At 43.9% G+C, this 17,576-nt stretch overlaps 1 protein-coding gene across 8 annotated transcripts; it reads right to left on the bottom strand.

Moving 5' to 3' along the window:
• Positions 1-4,723: 4,723 nt before the first annotated feature.
• Positions 4,724-12,842, bottom strand: SMKR1 (small lysine rich protein 1). Of its 8 annotated transcripts, none has more exons than XM_023250555.2 (3): positions 12,295-12,508; positions 12,110-12,206; positions 4,724-5,225 (listed from the first exon to the last, which is right to left on the bottom strand). In XM_023250555.2, exons 2-3 carry the CDS (start codon positions 12,158-12,160, stop codon positions 5,031-5,033), a joined length of 246 nt encoding a protein of 81 aa, XP_023106323.1. In that variant the 5' UTR covers positions 12,161-12,206; positions 12,295-12,508; the 3' UTR covers positions 4,724-5,030. The 8 variants fall into 8 exon arrangements, 6 of the variants coding, with proteins under 6 accessions (XP_023106323.1, XP_023106325.1, XP_023106327.1 ...); XM_023250557.2 differs by having other exon boundaries at positions 4,724-5,221; positions 12,158-12,206; positions 12,295-12,506; XM_023250559.2 differs by having other exon boundaries at positions 12,158-12,206; positions 12,295-12,501.
• Positions 12,843-17,576: the final 4,734 nt, after the last annotated feature.

The raw sequence follows: 17,576 nt of genomic DNA, 5'->3' as shown, positions 1-17,576 counted from the left end.
CCATGATAATCTCATTGTGGTTATATACTGGAACATCCTTGTCCAAGGAGCTGAAGTACTTAGGAGGAAGAGAAATGATGTATGCAACTAACTTTGAAATGTTTCAGTGGACTTCAAGCTGTATTACAAAGCTGTAATCATCAAGACAGTATGGCTCTGGCACAAAAACAGACACTCAGATCAATGGAACAGAATAGAGAACCCAGAAATGGACCCACAAACATATGGCCAATTCATCTTTGACAAAACAGGAAAGAATATCCAATGGAATAAAGATAGTTTTTCAGCAAGTGGTGCTGGGAAAATTGGACAGCGAGAAAAATGAACCTGGACCACTTTCTCACACCATACACAAAAATAAACTCAAAATGGATGAAAGACCTAAACGTAAGACAGGAAGCCATCAAAATCCTGGAGGAGAAAGCAGGCAAAAACCTCTTTGATCTCGGCCGCAGCAACTTCTTACTCAACACATCTCCAGAGGCAAGGGAAACAAAAGCGAAAATGAACTATTGGGACCTCATCAAAATAAAAAGCTTCTGCACAGCGAAGGAAACAATCAGCAAAACTAAAAGGCAACGGACAGAATGGGAGAAGACATTTGCAAATGACATATCAGATAAAGGATTAGTATCCAAAATCTATAAAGAACTTATCAAACTCAATACCCAAAAAACAAATAATCCAGTGAAGAAATGGGCAAAAGACATGAATAGACACTTCTCCAAAGAAGACATCTGGATGGCCAACCGGCACATGAAAAAATGCTCAACATCACTCATCATCAGGGAAATATAAATCAAAACCACAATAAGATACCACCTCACGCCTGTCAGAATGGCTAACATTAACAACTCAGGCAACGACAGATATTGGTGAGGATGCAGAGAAAGAGGATCTCTTTTGCACTGCTGGTGGGAATGCAAACTGGTGCAGCTACTCTAGAAAACACTATGGAGGCTCCTCAAAAAATTAAAAATAGTTCTACCCTACGACCTAGCAATTGCACTACTAGGTATTTATCCAAGGGATACAGGGATGCTGTTTCAAAGGGGCACCCCTATGTTTATAGCAGCACTATCAACAATAGCCAAAGTATGGAAAGAGCCCAAATGTCCATCGATGGATGAATGGATAAAGAAGATGTGGTATATATATAATGGAGTATTACTCGGCAATCAAAAAGAATGAAATCTTGCCATTTGCAACTACGTGGATAGAACTGCAGGGTATTACGCTAAGTGAAATTAGTCAGTCAGAGAAAGACAAATATCATATGATTTCATTCATATGGGGACTTTAAGATACAAAACAGATGAACACAAGGGAAGGGAAACAAAAATAATATAAAAACAGGGAAGGGGACAAAACATAAGAGACTCCTAAATATGGAGAACAAAGGGTTACTGGAGGGGTTGTGGGAGGGGGGATGGGTTAAATGGGTAAGGGGCATTAAGGAATCTACTCCTTAAATCATTGCTGCACTACATGCTAACTTGGATGTAAATTAAAAAAAATAAAAAAGTAAAAAAATAAAATAAATAAAATAGAAATGTTTCAGAAAAAAAGTGTGCATATATATATATTTATGTGTATGGAATATACATTTTAACATGTTGCCACATTTGCATAAATACACATATATGCATACATAATACATATACTTGTATAATATACATATTATAGAGATCCACAAATTAATATTTTGCCACATTTGCTCACTATGATTATATGTATATAGAAAAAATATACATACATATATGGGTGTTTACATGTATATACATATATTTGTATTATACATGTATATAACATATACACATTTACATATGGGTACATGTATATACACAGTACGTGTGCATGTGCAAATATGACAAAATGTTAGTTCCTGAATCTCAATGGTTCTCAACTGGGAGCTGTTTTGTTTTGTTTTTAATTTTTTTAAACATTTTTATTTATTTTTGAGACAGAGAGAGACAGAGCATGAACGGGGGAGGCTCAGAGAGAGAGGGAGACACAGAATCTGAAACAGGCTCCAGGCTCTGAGCAGTCAGCACAGAGCTCGACGTGGGGCTCGAACCCACGGACAGTGAGATCGTGACCTGAGCCGAAGTCAGACGCTTAACCGACTGAGCCACCCAGGTGCCCCAACTGGGAGCTATTTTGTGTCCCAAAGGATATTTGGTGATGTCTGAGATATTTTTGGTTGCCTCAGTTCAGGGGATGCTACCAGCATCCAGTGGGAGAGGTCAGGAATGAACATCCCACAATGCAGTGGACAGGTTCCCACAGTAACGAGTTATCCAGCCCCAAATGTTAATGGTGCCAAGATTGAGAATCCTGGTCTAGGTAAAGGGTCTGTGTGTTCATTGTACTTTCTTTCAACCTTTCTATAGGTTTGGGATTTTAAAAAATACAAAAATGGTGTTTAAAAAAAAAAGGGGGAGAGGAAGAATGTGTGACAGAAAGGTGAGGAAGTGAAGAAAAACGCAGAAGCAAATTCTTTCCAGGATCTTGTCTAAGAAGGGATGAATTACAGCCAGAAGGAAAGAAAGCACTCCTGTCAACCACGCTAATACCCACCCCCTATCCCATTAAGAGTCATCTTGGGTGTCCATGTTTAGTAATACCTGACCAATAATACCAGTCCTATCCCTCAGGCACAGCTGGTTGGGACCAGCGGGAGGCCCCTGACCCCCCAACAGCTCATCCACTGGCTGCTACGACAGCGCCTGGTCTATTGTAAGACCAGGTGGGTCCATCAGGGTCTGTCCTGTAAGACCCAGAGAATGAAGCACGTAGGAAGCCGACGCTCGAAGGAAGCACAGTAAGAGACCCCAAGCTACAACGGGACCCACAGGGGTCCCAACAAGCTGAAGTTGGGAAAAGCAGAAACCTACAGGAAGCAGAACTCAGGAGGCAGAGACGGGTGGAGTGCAGAGGGAGGACAGGGCATCAGCAGCCGGCCTGACCAGGTGGGCACATCGTCAAAGGTGAACCAGAGACTAACTGCCCTCCTCATGATGGAACCTGTGCATCAGCCTCCTTCACTAGGTGTCAACTGTGCCCGATCCAATCAGATTAGCGCATCCTCTAGTGCAACGCTTACTAGCCTTTCTGCTCATCATTTATCTCAAAAGAAAGCGTTTCCACTTCCAGATGATCTCCTTAGCCTTTCAATGTCTGCTGCCTGGCATGTCTTTGTAGTCCCTTAAATGATGTCATCTATGCTGGGGACAAGATCAGAAAAAAGCCCTGCAAGTGCCACCTCCCTAGCCTTCCAATAAACATACACTGCTCAGATACGAGCTCCTGAACCAAGCGAGGCACAGAAGGGCATTAGACATCCTACAAGCTTAAAGACTCAACTAGCCTTTTAGCACCTGGTTAGGCAGCCTTAACTAGAGCAGTGCTTCTCCAAGGCTGTGGTCTGGCAGCAGCACTACGGGGGGGAAGGGGGGGGATTAGAGGGAATGCAAATTCCCGAACCCACCCTTCCGCGGAGCAAGGCCCAGGGGTCTGGACTCCGACATGTCCTCCAGGTGACCATGATGCACACGCTCAAGTTTGAGAAGGACTGAAACGGGGTTAGTGTGATCACAAACATAAACCACTTGGATCCATCCCAGCAGTGTCTAGGAGAGTGGGAAGGTGTTCCCTTTCCGAAGCCTGTCAACAGAGGACTGAGAGGCCCCCCTTCAGGGGAACAGCAGCACCAACCTTCGCCCGAGCAAGCAAGGGCCCCTCTGACAACTAGCCAAGGTCTCACGCAGAGTCGGCACATACGGGGCAGCTAGACCAGTGCCATTTCCAATAAACACACCCAACTTCTCTAGTGCAAGGTTTCACGTGAATTTGCCTTTTTCTCTGATATTTATGAAATCCTGAGTCCTAGGTTGCAGCCTTCCTTAGCAAACTTTATGAGTCTTTAAGATCCTCACAAGGCAACCTGTGGAACCATTATAAGCAATTCAGACGAACTACATCATCCCTGGACAGGTGCTGCCTTAGAGGAATCGGCTTCGGGCTCACAGCTGTGACTGGAGACCACAGTGCAGGTGTCAGCGTGGGGGGAAGGGACACGACCTGCCAGGAAGACAGAGCAGAAGCAGGGAAGGAATGCTAAGTGATTTGGGGATGGTGTTTATACTTAAAAATGCCTTTCCTTCCAAGTTGCAGATTTGGGGCTTTGGGGCCTTTTGGACTGAAGAGAAAGAACCGTAGCTTTATCTCTTAAGTGTCTTCAGCACAGCCTGGGGAGGTTGTGGAATATCAGCAAAATGCCCATGGCAAGTTTCTAGCACCAATTCCATAATTGGGGTCAGCCAAGTTTAAAAGAAAGCCTGCAGAAAGTGGAAAGAAGATGTAAGTGTGGAGGAAAACCTGGTGAAGAGTCCAGTGAAACAGAAAGAAGGGAGAGATTTGCTCAGTCTCCCCACCCTGGAACACGCTCCTTTGAGTCCTTTGTTTACATGTCCTAGCAAAGTCAGAGCAGGGGGGTGACAATCTTAGTCTCCACCGGTGTCCCTGGCTAATTAAAATCAGCCAAGAGTCAGACGGCTGAGAAGAAAATTATAGAAACGAAGTATTTATTATTTTTCCTGAAAAAGATGGGGAAAGAGTGCCCACGAGAGGGAGGTTCAGAAGCAAATCCTCTGCTTTCTGCCACGCCTTTTCTAAATAACAAACCGTTTGGCAAACGAAAACAATTCATGCGAGCCAGCACTGCCTTTTGAGAACAGGTTTAATTCTGACCCAGAATTATAATTTGAAAAATCCTATCAATTCCACCACGCAATTCCTGAGTAGGAACTACTCGGACTTTTTTCCCCCTTAACTTCTTCTGAAAAGCCAAATTGGCTTCCTGTAGCTGCATTTAGCTGGGAAGTCAAATGCACTTCTTTATCATTAACTACCATAGAAAAGCACACTTAGCTTGCGTCTCAAGTTGTCTTCGGTAAAGTCTATTTTGCTTGCAGTAGTTGTATTTTCCCGATTTCTCTTCCCCAAGTTCTGCTCTCTGTGGAACGCCATTAAGTCTTGTTTTTCCCCTTTGATTTCGGAGCACCGGGCCAACGGAAGCCTCGCAGGTGCAGGCAGTCGGCAACGTTGTGGGCGATGTAGTAGAGGTTCAGCATGGCAGCTGGGCTGAGAATGTCCACTTCCGGTTTCTTCTGTTTCTTCCCGCGAGATTTGTCCGGGCCTTTTCCTTGTTTCCCTTTACCTGGCTTTCAAAGACAAGTATATTCACAGGGCATAAATTAGTTTTTACAACCTTGACATAACTTTCAACATTTCTTATTGAACTGAAAGGGGGGGGGCAGGACTCATGAAAGGAAAAAAACTGTACCAATAATAAAGACTTTTGCTGGGAGTGGGAGAAGTCACATGCAATCGAATTCAACAAGTGAAGCACCCGGATTAAAAAGAGACCCAACCCAATGTAACAAACAGGTGGCCCTTGTCTGCATTGATTTGAACAAATTATAAAAAGACATTTTTAGGCAATCAGGGAAATTTGGTAATCTCAAGGAATTATTAATTCTGTTAGGTGTGATAATGGCTTCTATTGGGTCATGGAAGAAAATGTTTACACATTTCAGTGATGCACACTAAAATCTGTGGAAATGAAATGAAAGAAGGCCTCAGATGTGCTTTAAAATACTGCAGCTCCCGGGGCGCCCAGGTGGCTCAGTGAGTTAAACATCCAGTTCTTGGTTTCGGCTCAGGCCATGATCTCATGGTTTCTGGGTTCGAGCCCTGCGTCAGGCTCTGTGCTGACAGTACAGAGCCTGCTTGGGATTCTGTCTCCCTCTCTCTCTGCCCTTCCCCTGCTTGCTCGCTCTCTCTCAAAAATAAATAAATAAACATTAAAAAACAACTTTTTAAAAATAAAAATACTGCAGCTCCCCCTTGCACCCCACCCCACAGAAGGCCAGATGAAGCCAATGTGGCAAAATCCTGACAGTTTTTGAGTCCGAGAAATGGATATGTGGGGGATCACTTTACTACTCTATTTTTGTGTATGCATACAATCTTTCGTGATAAAAATGTAATTAAAAGTATTAGCTAATCGGGACGCAAACACACATTTTGCTTGGCATTTCTTATGTTGTAGTCTCGACCTCATTAAGTAGTCGTGAGGGCGGAGACATGAATGTAAGGCGCTTAACGCAGCGTCTGACTTCAAGGAAACAATAAGTGATTGTTCCCATCACTTTATCACCACTAACCCCCTGAGCTGTATTTTGACGGAGAGAGACGTTATTTATGTCTTCAAAGTGGAAAAGTGGAGGCTCAACAAGGCCACACTGCAAACCAGTGTCCAGCAGCCCAGCACCTGTGCTCTTGGCATAACTACACTGCCAGGCCGGTGCCTTTTGGGAAGAGGAATGGATCCCATCCTAATCTGGGGATAAACTGTCTGAAGTTTTGCGACAGCCACACGAAGCTGAGTTGACTCCTCATGTCCTATGGCCCACCCATACATAAAAGAACAGGAGGAAGTATATTATTTAGAAAGTGACTCTCCTAAGCAAGGGAAGGGAGAGTGTAAGTTATCAGGAACATCCGCAAGGGCTAAATGTTTGTATAAAATAGATGTTATGTTGATAGCATCTCACTCTAAAAATGTCCCAGGCTAAACAAGGAGGAACACAGGCAATGTGTTAAAAAACACTAAAATACATTTTTGTTAAGTGAAACGGAATACACTCCTAGATAGAAAACCCAGGAACGAAGATGAGAAGTATCTTGCAACACAGTGGCCTGGCTTTCAGGTGGAAATCCAGATTAAAAAAACAACAACAACAACAATATGAAAACCCATATGATAACAGTACCTCTTGGTAAAACATCCCCTGGGGGTGTAGGATGCACGTTGCCATAAGCTCCTAAAAATTCTGAGTCTTGGCTTTCTTTATGATTTTACACTTTTTTGCATGTCAACCATACGACTTACCTGGAATAACTGACAAAAAAAAAATGTGTTTTAATCTCTAAAGCGGTTTGATGACTAAAACTCGCACAAAGGTTTGATATGTTCATTCAAAGTTCTCATCTCTCTGTAGAAATTGGCTGACTCTAAGATTCATATGGAAACGCAAAGGACTTTGAAAAAACAAAGCTGAAGGACTAATTCTACCTTGTTTCAAGAATTATTATAAAGCTACAGTATCCAGACAGTATGGGATTAGTGTCAAGATAGACACATAGATCAATGGAAAATAATAGAGACCAAAAATAGGTCCACACGTATATGAACAACTAGTTTTCAACAAAAGCGCAAAAGCAATTCAATAGGACAAGGACAATTGATGAGAGACAGATGCAGAAAAATGTTCTTTAGCCCAGAAGGCTGACCTACAGCCTGCATAGTTCTGATAAGGATCAAATACACACTGGTTGCTCTTTTTTTTTTTTAATGGTTGCTACATTTTTAAAGGGTCTCATGACTGCCTGGGAACCTCACCAAGAGTTAATATCAAGCTGAGTGATGCACACAAGAGAAATCTTGCGAAAGTAGTTTTACACGTAGAATTTGAAGAAAACATTTACGATCTAATACTCTCTGCACATAGCCTCCCGTTGGAGCACTAAGCATATAACCACCAACTTCATTCACGAAAAGCGCAGCTCTTCCTGCCTAAGGGTCCTATCCCCACGCTACTTAAATAAACTTACTAAGTTGCACCTAAAATGTCTCAAGAATTCTTTCTTGACCGTCATGCTCAATGATCCCACAACAATAATTTTTTCCACAAGTGGGGCTGAAACAATGAATATCCATTTGCAAAAAAAAAAAAAAAATGAACCTTAATCCAATGTTTTTACCATATACAAAAATTAACTCAAAATGGCTCATACACTTAAAACCAAAAAGCAAAATGTCCTAGAAGAAAATTCAGGGGAAAACCTTTATGACCTTTGGTTAGGCAAAAATTTCCTGGATATGACACCAAAGCACGATCCATAGAAGAACAAATTGATAGAGTCACCATCAAAATTAAAAACTTGTGTTCTTCAAAAGATATTGTTAAGAAAATGAAAAGCTAAGCCACAGACTGGGAGAAAATATTTGCAAATCACATATCTGATCAAGCCCTTACATCCAGAATAAAGGACTCGCGAAACACAGTAAAAAAAAAAAAAAAAAAAAAAAAAAAAAACCAGCCCCAAAACATGGCCAACAGATCTGAACAGACAGTTCCCTAAAGAAGATATACAAATGGCTGATAAACACACGAAAAGGTACTCAACACTAAGTCACTAGGGAAATACAATTAAAACCCCAATGAGATATCAGTACACGCTCATCCAGCCACGGATGGATGGAATGGATCCAGGCATTCCACTATGAAGTATTTACCAAAAGAAATCAAAGTGCATATCCATTCTAAGACTTGTACATGGAATGTACATAGTAACTTTATCTGTGATAGCTAAAAACTGAACACAGCTCAGAAGTCCATTAGTGAGTGAATGGATAAACAAACTGGGTATAACCACACACTGGAATACCACCCAGCAATAAAAAGGATTAACTATTGACATATGCTACAACATGAGTGAATTTAAAAGGAATTGATTGGCTCAGTCGGTGGAGTGTTTGACTCTTGATCTCAGAGTTGTGGGTTCAAGCCCCACGTTGGGTATAGGTATTACTTAAAAAATAAAATCTTGGTGGGTGCCTGCGTGGCTCAGTTGGTTAAGTGTCCGACTTCAGCTCAAGGTCATGATCTCATGGTTTGTGAGTTCAAGCCCCGCACCAGGCTCTGTGCTGACAGCTCAGAGGCTGGAACCTGCTTTGGATTCTGTGTCTCCCTCTCTCTCTGCCCCTCCCCTGCTCATGCTCTCTCTCTCTCAAAAATAAATAAACATGAAAATTTTTTTTAAAAATTGGGGGCGTCTGGGTGGCTCAATCAGTTGAGCATCCGACTCGATTTTGGCTCAGGTCATAATCTCATGTTCATGGGATTGAGCTCACCATAGGGCTCTGCACTGTCAGCGCTTGGGATTCTCTCTCTCTCCCTCTCTCTCTGCCCCTCTCTGGCTTTCTCTCTCGCTCAAAATAAATAAATAAACTTTTTTTTTTTTTTTTTTAATGAGTAAAGGGCTGATTACAGAGGAGCACAAGGAGACTTTCGGGGGTGATCAACATGCTTGTCATCTTGATTGTGGTGATGGCTCAATGGGAGCGACAGATGCCAAACTGATCAAATTGTACATTAAAATATGTGCAATTCACTGTGCATCACTTATACCTCAGTAAATCTGTTAAGAAATTATTGTAAGCGAGTGAAAACTTTCAGTTTCTCAGCTGGTTGGGTTGGCTTAATACCACTCCGTGGCCCTTGGTTGTTCCCAGTCGCAGAACACATAACTCGTGACTTGAAACTCTCCAAACTGCTTAATGAAGACCACTTGGCTCCAGCCACACTGGCCCTCCTTCTGGTTCCCTAACCTGCCCCGCTCCTCCCTGATCCCCCTGATCCCGCCCTGTTACTTCTCTTCGTGTGGGGCTCTGCTCAGATATCACCTCTCTAGAAACACCTCTCAGATACTGTATCTATATTCTATCTATAACTAGGGTGACCATATAATTTCTTGCCCAAACCAAGATACTTCAACAAACATAAACTGGGACTGTCCAAGGCAAGCAGGGAGGGGATACAGGTGGTTCCCAGCCTCCCCCTCAGCACTGTCACTTTCTAGCTCCCTACCCCAAGCACACTCCACTATGTCATAGGGCTATTTTGTTTATTTATTGTTTGTCTCCTAACCAGAGGTTTGTCTATGAGGTCACCACTTGAATTCCCAGGGCCTAGACCAATGTCTGGGACGAACAGATACTTGCTGAGTGAATAAATTGCAACTCAGATGTAATACAGTCCTAGGATTTAGAAAGCAAACGTAGATAGCTGCTTTTCTGAATTTTAAGAGGGGCTCCTTTGTTCATTCGACAAATATTTAACAAATATCTACTGAACAACAGGACCTGCAGTTCTGGGCTCCTGTCTTCAGAACTGCTTACTCTCCAGTGAGAGAGAAATTACAAACACGTTCACTCCCTTTCCCGTGAAGGAGAGGCCAGGTTATCTGGCATTCCGATGACACAGGATGGGCAGGGTGTGACCCAATCTGGGACATGAAGGGTTCCTGAAGAGCCGCCTGTGGGCTGAGGGGCAGGGACTTCCCAAACAGCCTGTGCAAAGACTTTGAGGTTGGAGGGAACATGCCAAACTGAAGGGACCTCACAAAAAAGGTCAGTGTGGCTGGCCTATAAGCAACCATGATGGGGGGCGCCAAGTGAGAGGAATTTAGGCTGGAGAGGTAGGCAGTGTGCAACTCTGGCCTGCAGGCCTTTGAAGCTACAGTGTTTAACCTTCATCTGAGGAGCAGTGGAAATCCATTAGCTTAAATGGCTTTATTGAACCGTTTTTGCTTCAGTTCCCTGGGCTCTGAAAGAGAATGACAATACCAACCATGCGAAGTAACCCAGGGGATGACACAATTTAAATCAAAAGACATCTATTTAGGGGCGCCTGGGTGGCTCAGTCGGTTGAGCATCCAACTTCGGCTCAGGTCATGATCTCACGGTTTGTCAGTTTGCGCCCCGCGTCGGGCTCTGTGCTGGTGGCTCAGAGCCTGGAGCCTGCTTTCTGCGTCTCCCTTTCTCTCTGACCCTTCCCCGCTCATGCTCTGTCTCTCTCTGTCTCTCAAAAATAAATAAACGTTAAAAAAATTTAAAAAAAGAAATTAATTTAAAAAAAGACATCTATTTAGTGCTTTTACTATGCAATGAAGTAGAAGGAACACAGATTTACCAAACACCTTTCTATACTCCAGTCAAATGGGGGTGAGGAGTGAGGCTTTCCAAGGTGAAATAGGTGAAGCTCTGTGAGGCATAGAGGGTCATAGATACTTAGGGGGCAATACGGCAGCAGGAGGGCCCATCTTGGAGAAAAGTAGATCTGTAGCTTGAGATGGGGCAGGAGGCTTCGAAAAGAATGTGAGTCTAGTGTGGAATGTGTTTTCTGTTTTGGTTAAAGCAGAGAATATGGCAAATAGAGCTCAAGAGGTTGAGGCCTTTTTACCCCGAACTCTGAGCAGTACTTAGTTGAGCAGACAGTAGAAATTCCTGAGGACGTGGGGTGGGGGTTACAAGGTCACAGCCATTCTGGGACCATCAACCTGGCATCCAAAAGAGATGGAGAGCCCTGGGACAGAGGTAGTGAACTGCTGCTGGAATCCAGGTAGGTGGTAAGGAGGGCAGGACTTGACCAGTGGCAGAGAGGGTGGGAAGCAGGTCGAAATGACTGGATGAGGGCTGATGAACAGTAATGTTTAGGAGTTTGAGGCCAGGAGAATCAACATGCCATTGGAAAATGCAGAGAAGGTAGTGGTTAAAAAGGAGCTGGATTTTGAACACAGTTGGGAAATGCTCTCTGGTGGAGAGATCCAGTAGGAAGTGGGAAATAAGGTTTAACATTTCAGAGTGGTTTGGCTTAAGATGGAGCTCTGTGAGCCAACGACTTGGAGGGGAGATAGAAGTTTAAGGATGTTGCAAGCCTTCCCAGGCATAAAATGCAAGCATTTCCTCTGCTAAAGGTTTCCTCCAAAGTCTTTCCTCAAACTAGGGTTGGAAGAGAGACTCACTCCTTAGAGCCGGCAGTCTGGATCGCACCAGGGCTCATTCTCTACTTCTTAATCCGAAGAGAAGAATCCCGCAAGGGACCCCAGAAGGCAGCGGCAGCAGGAGGTAAGGGCATGGGCCAGTCGCTGTTGCCACGTACTGACACCCTGGGGTTTCACAGCACTGCACCAGCCTCTCTTTATTGCCCACACATATGATTACGAAAGTGGCTCAACAGAACCAAAGAACGAAACCTCACAAAAAGAGGGCTCAGGCTGATTCTGCTTGGCTGTCCCCTGTGACGCGCGCAGACCACCTGGGGAACCCCCCCCCCCCATCATCCTTATACCCCAAGTGTTCAGATCACTAGGTTGGACACCACCCACAACGACAGGAGACGAAGGCGCCAATCTCGTGGCGCGGGTAACAAATCTTGCTAAAGCGTGCCTCGATGAGGCAGAACGATATTAAACGAACCTGGCGAGAGCCTCGGTATCTCTTATACTTAAATAAGACGTGTATTACCATGATAATTCCTCAGTTGAGCAGGTGAGTGTGGCATGGGTTCCCAATCCTGAAATAGAGAGCCGCATCACTTGGAGGCGGCACCCCCGCGCCCATCCCTGCCGCACACCGGGCTGCCTCCGCACTCCACAGCGAACCTCCGCGGGTCCGGGGCCTTGCCACGCTTCTCAGGAGCCCCAGACGCTCAGGGGAGCCCGGCGGGGTCAGGGGGCAGCCAGCCACCCAGCTGCCGCCACGCGGAGCCTGGAGACCCACCGCACGGAGGCCGCTGACCACGCGACTCACGGCGAGCACGCCCCGCGGGCTGGGAGCACCGGGCTCACGGGCGCCTGCTGGCCGCGCGCACGAACACCCTGCGCGGCGCGCCGCGTGGGGCGGGGCGCTCAATGTTTACCTGTTGCCAGGACACCGGGGCCTGGCGCCCGGTCGTGGGGCCTCACCCGGCAGTCCTAGCGAGCAGGCGGGAGTGCGCGCCAGCCTTCCGGGGAGCGCGCGGCTGGCTGGGCCACTTCGCCTGGAGCGACGGCGACGACGGCCCCTAGTGCCCGGAAGCCCTGCCTCGCGCTGGGGGGCCTGACCCGGCAGGGCAGGGGCGCGGGGCGGGTGTGGTTCTGGCCTTGGGGTGGGCCGATTCCTCTGTTTGAGCTTGGCCTTGGAGGAGTCCTCGAAGACTCCATGACCTGTTTTGGAAAATGAGATAAAGCCTTTGAGGGTTGAAGTGAGAATAACATGGGGGGAATGTTCATATAGAGCCTGGTACAGGTTCCACGAGAGAAAAGGCCTGAGAAAAAGGTTCTTAGGCCCCAAATGGGAGTCAGGAAGGCTACAGTGGGTGCAGTTCCACTGCCAACCTTGTGAGTTCATCCCGATATACGTCTGTGTTCTCCACAGCCAGCAACCTTTCTTAGACTCATTTTTTGTAAGCTGCAGCAGAAGTGAGAGACACTAATGGAAAAATTGTCATGATTCGGTAGGAAGTATTATCCCCTTCATTCTATCAACCGGGGCGACTTATTCTCATTGACGTCTGAGCCTAATTGTTGCTCCCCACTTCCCCTACTCCTGGTAAGTCTCCCCACTTGCTTCTGACATGTGCGTCATGCTCCTTGCTCATCCAGACCTCAGTCATCTCATGTCTATCTGCCTCTTGCTGCACTCCAAGTGTTGGCAGATTTCAAAGTCCAGTCCTTAGTTCTCTGCTGTTCCTCAGTGTCTCCTCATCTGATGATGTCAGTGACTACCTGCCTTGGAATGACACAGCCACCGTCTGAAAGAATGGCCTCCATCTGAGCTCCAGTCTTCAGGCCACACTATTCCCTGGATTTAGGGCATCTCTCCCTCTGTCAGCCTCTCCATTTCCATTGTCAGTGGCAACACTACTCTCCCAGTCTCTCGCCCTTTGTCATCACTAACTCCTGTCTCCAGTGATGAGTCCAAGGCCTAAGCATCCTTTGTAAATTCTTTTATGGATCCTCCCTTTCACATTTTTATCATTCTAAACTAGACCTTAAAGGACCTTCATCATTTCGTATTGCAAATAATAGTTAGCAGTGAAGGAGCACTGATGTCCAGCACCTTGCTGAGCACTTTGCACACATTATGGCATCATTGCTTCACTACAACTAGTGTGATAGTTTGTTATGTTCTCCAATTTGCATGAAGTCAGAGACAGTAACTAACTTATCCAAGTTCCCACAAGCAGAGTCAAAGCCAGCAATGTCCGTCCGTCCAGCTGGTACATTAAACACTAAAATCATTCAGGAAGGCACCCTGGGCTTGAGGCCAAAAGATGTGGGTTCAAAACTTGGCCTCACTACTTATTAGTTATGCAATTTTGAGCAACTCTCCGAGCTTCACTTTCTTGCTTTGGGTTGCTGTGAAGGCGGTATGATGGAATGAATGTGAAAAAGCTTTGTGAATTCAAAGCATCTCCAGTAAGCCTTGCTTTAAAGGACATGAATTTATTCCCAGGTTAGGGAAAATGGAATGGGGAGAGGCTGGTAAAAAGGTACAAATTCAGTTGTAAGATGAATGAGGTCTAGTGTATAATATGGTGACTACAGCCAATAATACTATATTGTATAATTGGAAATTGCTAAGAGTGGAACTTGAGTGTTCTCACACACACAAAAAGTGAGGTGATGAATGTGTTAACTCAGTTGTGGTAACCCTTTCACAATGTGTGTCAAATCATCACGTTGTACACTTTAAATATATTGCAGTTTTGTCAATTATACCCTAATAAGCTGAAAAATAAAAAAAGCATGCCAGTGGACAGGCAGGACATAAAATGAATGGTCTAGTGACAATCAGAACGACTTCAATGGCAGCACCATTTCCCATTGACCAAATGGGTGTTCCGCTTTTGCACCAGAGAAAGGCTTAGCACTGACCTGCAGGGAGGGGAGGAGGGCTGCTGAGGTGTGTGGCTGAAAGACTTTGTTATATAACACAGTGCAGGCTGCTCTTAGAATAAAAAAAGTCGTTGACAACATATGTATTTTTCTTAAATACCAGCCCACTTAAGAATCATTTCATGATTAGGACTTAAGATAGATGTGTTTCTTCTGTAAGAACTGAACAAATCTTCCTGTGTAAATTGGAAGATGAGTTAAATTAAGATCACCATTCAAATTTACATTACAATAGCAGTACTGAGGTATCTGGCTTGCTCAGGCAGAAGAACATGTGACTCTTGATCTTGGGGTCGTGAGTTCGAGACCCTTATTGGGTCTAGACATTATTAAAAAAAAAAAACTTAAAAGAATAGCACTACCTCATTTTATCTGTTTATGAATATATATCCTTATGTCTTCTTTATAAATAGTAATACAAACTGTGCTGTTCTTTTAAAAAAAAAATAACATTACCAGAATTGAAGCCTGCATTCTTAGAACATCCAAACTTAGAATATTCTATCATTATCTTTCTTAGAAGTTACATTTAAAAATTCCCATTTCCTACTTTCTACTCTAGTCCCTCCCTCTCTTCCTCCTTTCTTTCTATCTCATTAAGTTCAACAGTATAGCACTGCATTCACTTCATCCTTTATAGCCATAATATTGAAGAGGAAGTTACAGGAAAAAAAAAAAATTCTTTGTAGGTAATTTCCTCTGGCCAGCCGCTAGGGTCCCAGCAGTGAGAACCTTGGGGTACAGTAAAGACCAGCTGGAGTGGATTCAGGAGACAAAATTATCTAGAGCAGGGGTCAGCAAACTCAGTAACTATTTTAGGCTTTACAGGCCTTCTGTCCTCTTTTGCAACTACTCTGCTGATGTAGAATGGAAGCATTTATAGACAACATGTAAACGAGGGAGCGTGGCTGTATTCCAATAAAACTATTATGGAAACTGAAATTTGAATTTCATAGAATTTTCATGTGTCATAAAATATTTTTCTCCTATGGATTTTTTTCCCCCAACGATTTAAGAATGTAAAAACCATTCTTAGCTCATGGGCTGAATACAATCTGTTAATGGGCCAGATTTGGCCAATGGGCTACAGTTTGCTGATCCCTGATCTAGAGGATTAAAAGGCTATTAATTATTCTTGCTGAGGGATTCTTTGATAGGGAGGGGAATGAGGAGCCCGACACGGGGCTCTATCTCACAACCCTGGGATCCTACCTGAGCCAAAATCAAGACAATCAACTGAGCCACCTAGGCACCCTTAGCAAGCATTATTCTAAGCACTATATGCTCACTGACTTATTTAATCCTTACAATTCTAGAAGATAGGCAGTAGTATTATCCCTATTTTACAGATGGGGAATCTGAGGCAGAGAGAGATGAAATAACTTGTCGCCCTTCACTCAGTTACTGGATGCAGAGCCTGTATATAATATCTCACCAAGCCGGGTTCAGCACCCTCAGTCTGAGCCATTATGCCGTATGGCCTTTCTGGGTAAAATATCTCACATCTTACCGTGAAGACATATTTTCACAGGCGTCCACATGGAGGATCTTTGTCCTGCCAACTCCATTAAGCATTTGAACAAAAAGTTACAGAATGTTCAAACTAATGTTTCCTTTTGGAGGCAAGGGGACAGATGGTATTGTCATATTTAGTAAGGAAGTCACTGTCACCAAAGGTGTTTGAGCAGAGATGGGATGACTTTTGTACTCTTGTAGTTCCTCAGAAAGACTTTGGTTATTTCCTATAAAACATGTACAAGTAAACATTTTAAATACTTGCTTTTTGAAATTTAAATCTGGCTAATTACTAAAGGAGCAAACAGCCTGAAAACCTCCCCATAGCCCACTCAGGCACAATCTCATTACATTTATAGGATCTGGGAGTCTGAATGGCCAGAGGAACTGCTGGTCAGAAATTATATTTCAAGTTGCTTTGAGCTATTGCTATGAGAACTGAGTAAATTTCCCTTAACCTCATCCTCCCTACCACACACAAATATGGATGCATGTGTGTGTGCACACACACATACATTTACCCTTTCTTCTTAGCTGAAACATACTTTAAAAAGCAGTGTTAGGGAAGAATGATTTCATTATTAGATATATTGAAGTTACAGTTATTAAAGACAATATTAATAGGGAAATATAGGTCTCTGGAATAAATATGAGAGAAGCAAGTACAGAACAGAATATGTTGTGCTCCCATGATCTAGAGGATTAAAACTGTTGTGGGGAAGAGACGGGTATTATCACGGGACTTTTCTGAAAGGATAAAAAAATAGAAAAATAATATACTGATTACTTCTGGGAAACGAGGTAGGGATCTGGGGTGGGATGTTATATTTTTCATTGTGTACTCTGAAAAATTACTTGACCCTTTTACATGTATCTTCTTAACAAAAACACCAATACATACCTAAACGTATTCTTCAATTTTACCCCTGCTTCCTCATGTCCTATCCTCTACCTAAGCTTGCAACTTTCTATACTTCAATCTTCTTTGACTACATCAATAGCTGTAAGCATTTTTCAAATAAAAATAATTTTCTTCAGGTCTTGCCTTACACCTCTAATAATGATAGAAAAGGAAGAGTAAATTAATCAATTTTGCTGCTACGTGTCTCATGAGTGTTAGTGGGTATAGGTGGTTGAATGGCGGCCTCCCAAAAGATATGTCTGTGTCCTTATCCTTGAAACCTCTGTGAATACTACCTTATAGTAAAAGAGTGAATATTACCTTATATGGCAAAGATGTAATGAAGGATCTTGAGAAAGGAAGCTTATCTTGGATTATCCTGACGGGCCTTAAATTTAGTCAGAGGTATCCTTGGAGGAGAGAGGCAGAGGGACTTTTGAGAAGGAAGAAGCAATGTGACCATGGAGGCAGAAACTGGAGTGACATGCCACAGGCCAGGGAATGCCTGGAGCTGTCACAAACTAGAAGAGGCAAGGAAACAATAAGAGCCTTTGGAGGGAGGGAGTCCGGCTGACCCCCTGATTTCAGA

This window comes from Felis catus, chromosome A2 (genome assembly GCF_018350175.1).
Source record: "Felis catus isolate Fca126 chromosome A2, F.catus_Fca126_mat1.0, whole genome shotgun sequence".
Classification (NCBI taxonomy): Eukaryota; Metazoa; Chordata; class Mammalia; order Carnivora; family Felidae; genus Felis; species Felis catus.
This window is presented reverse-complemented; position numbering and strand designations above follow the sequence as displayed.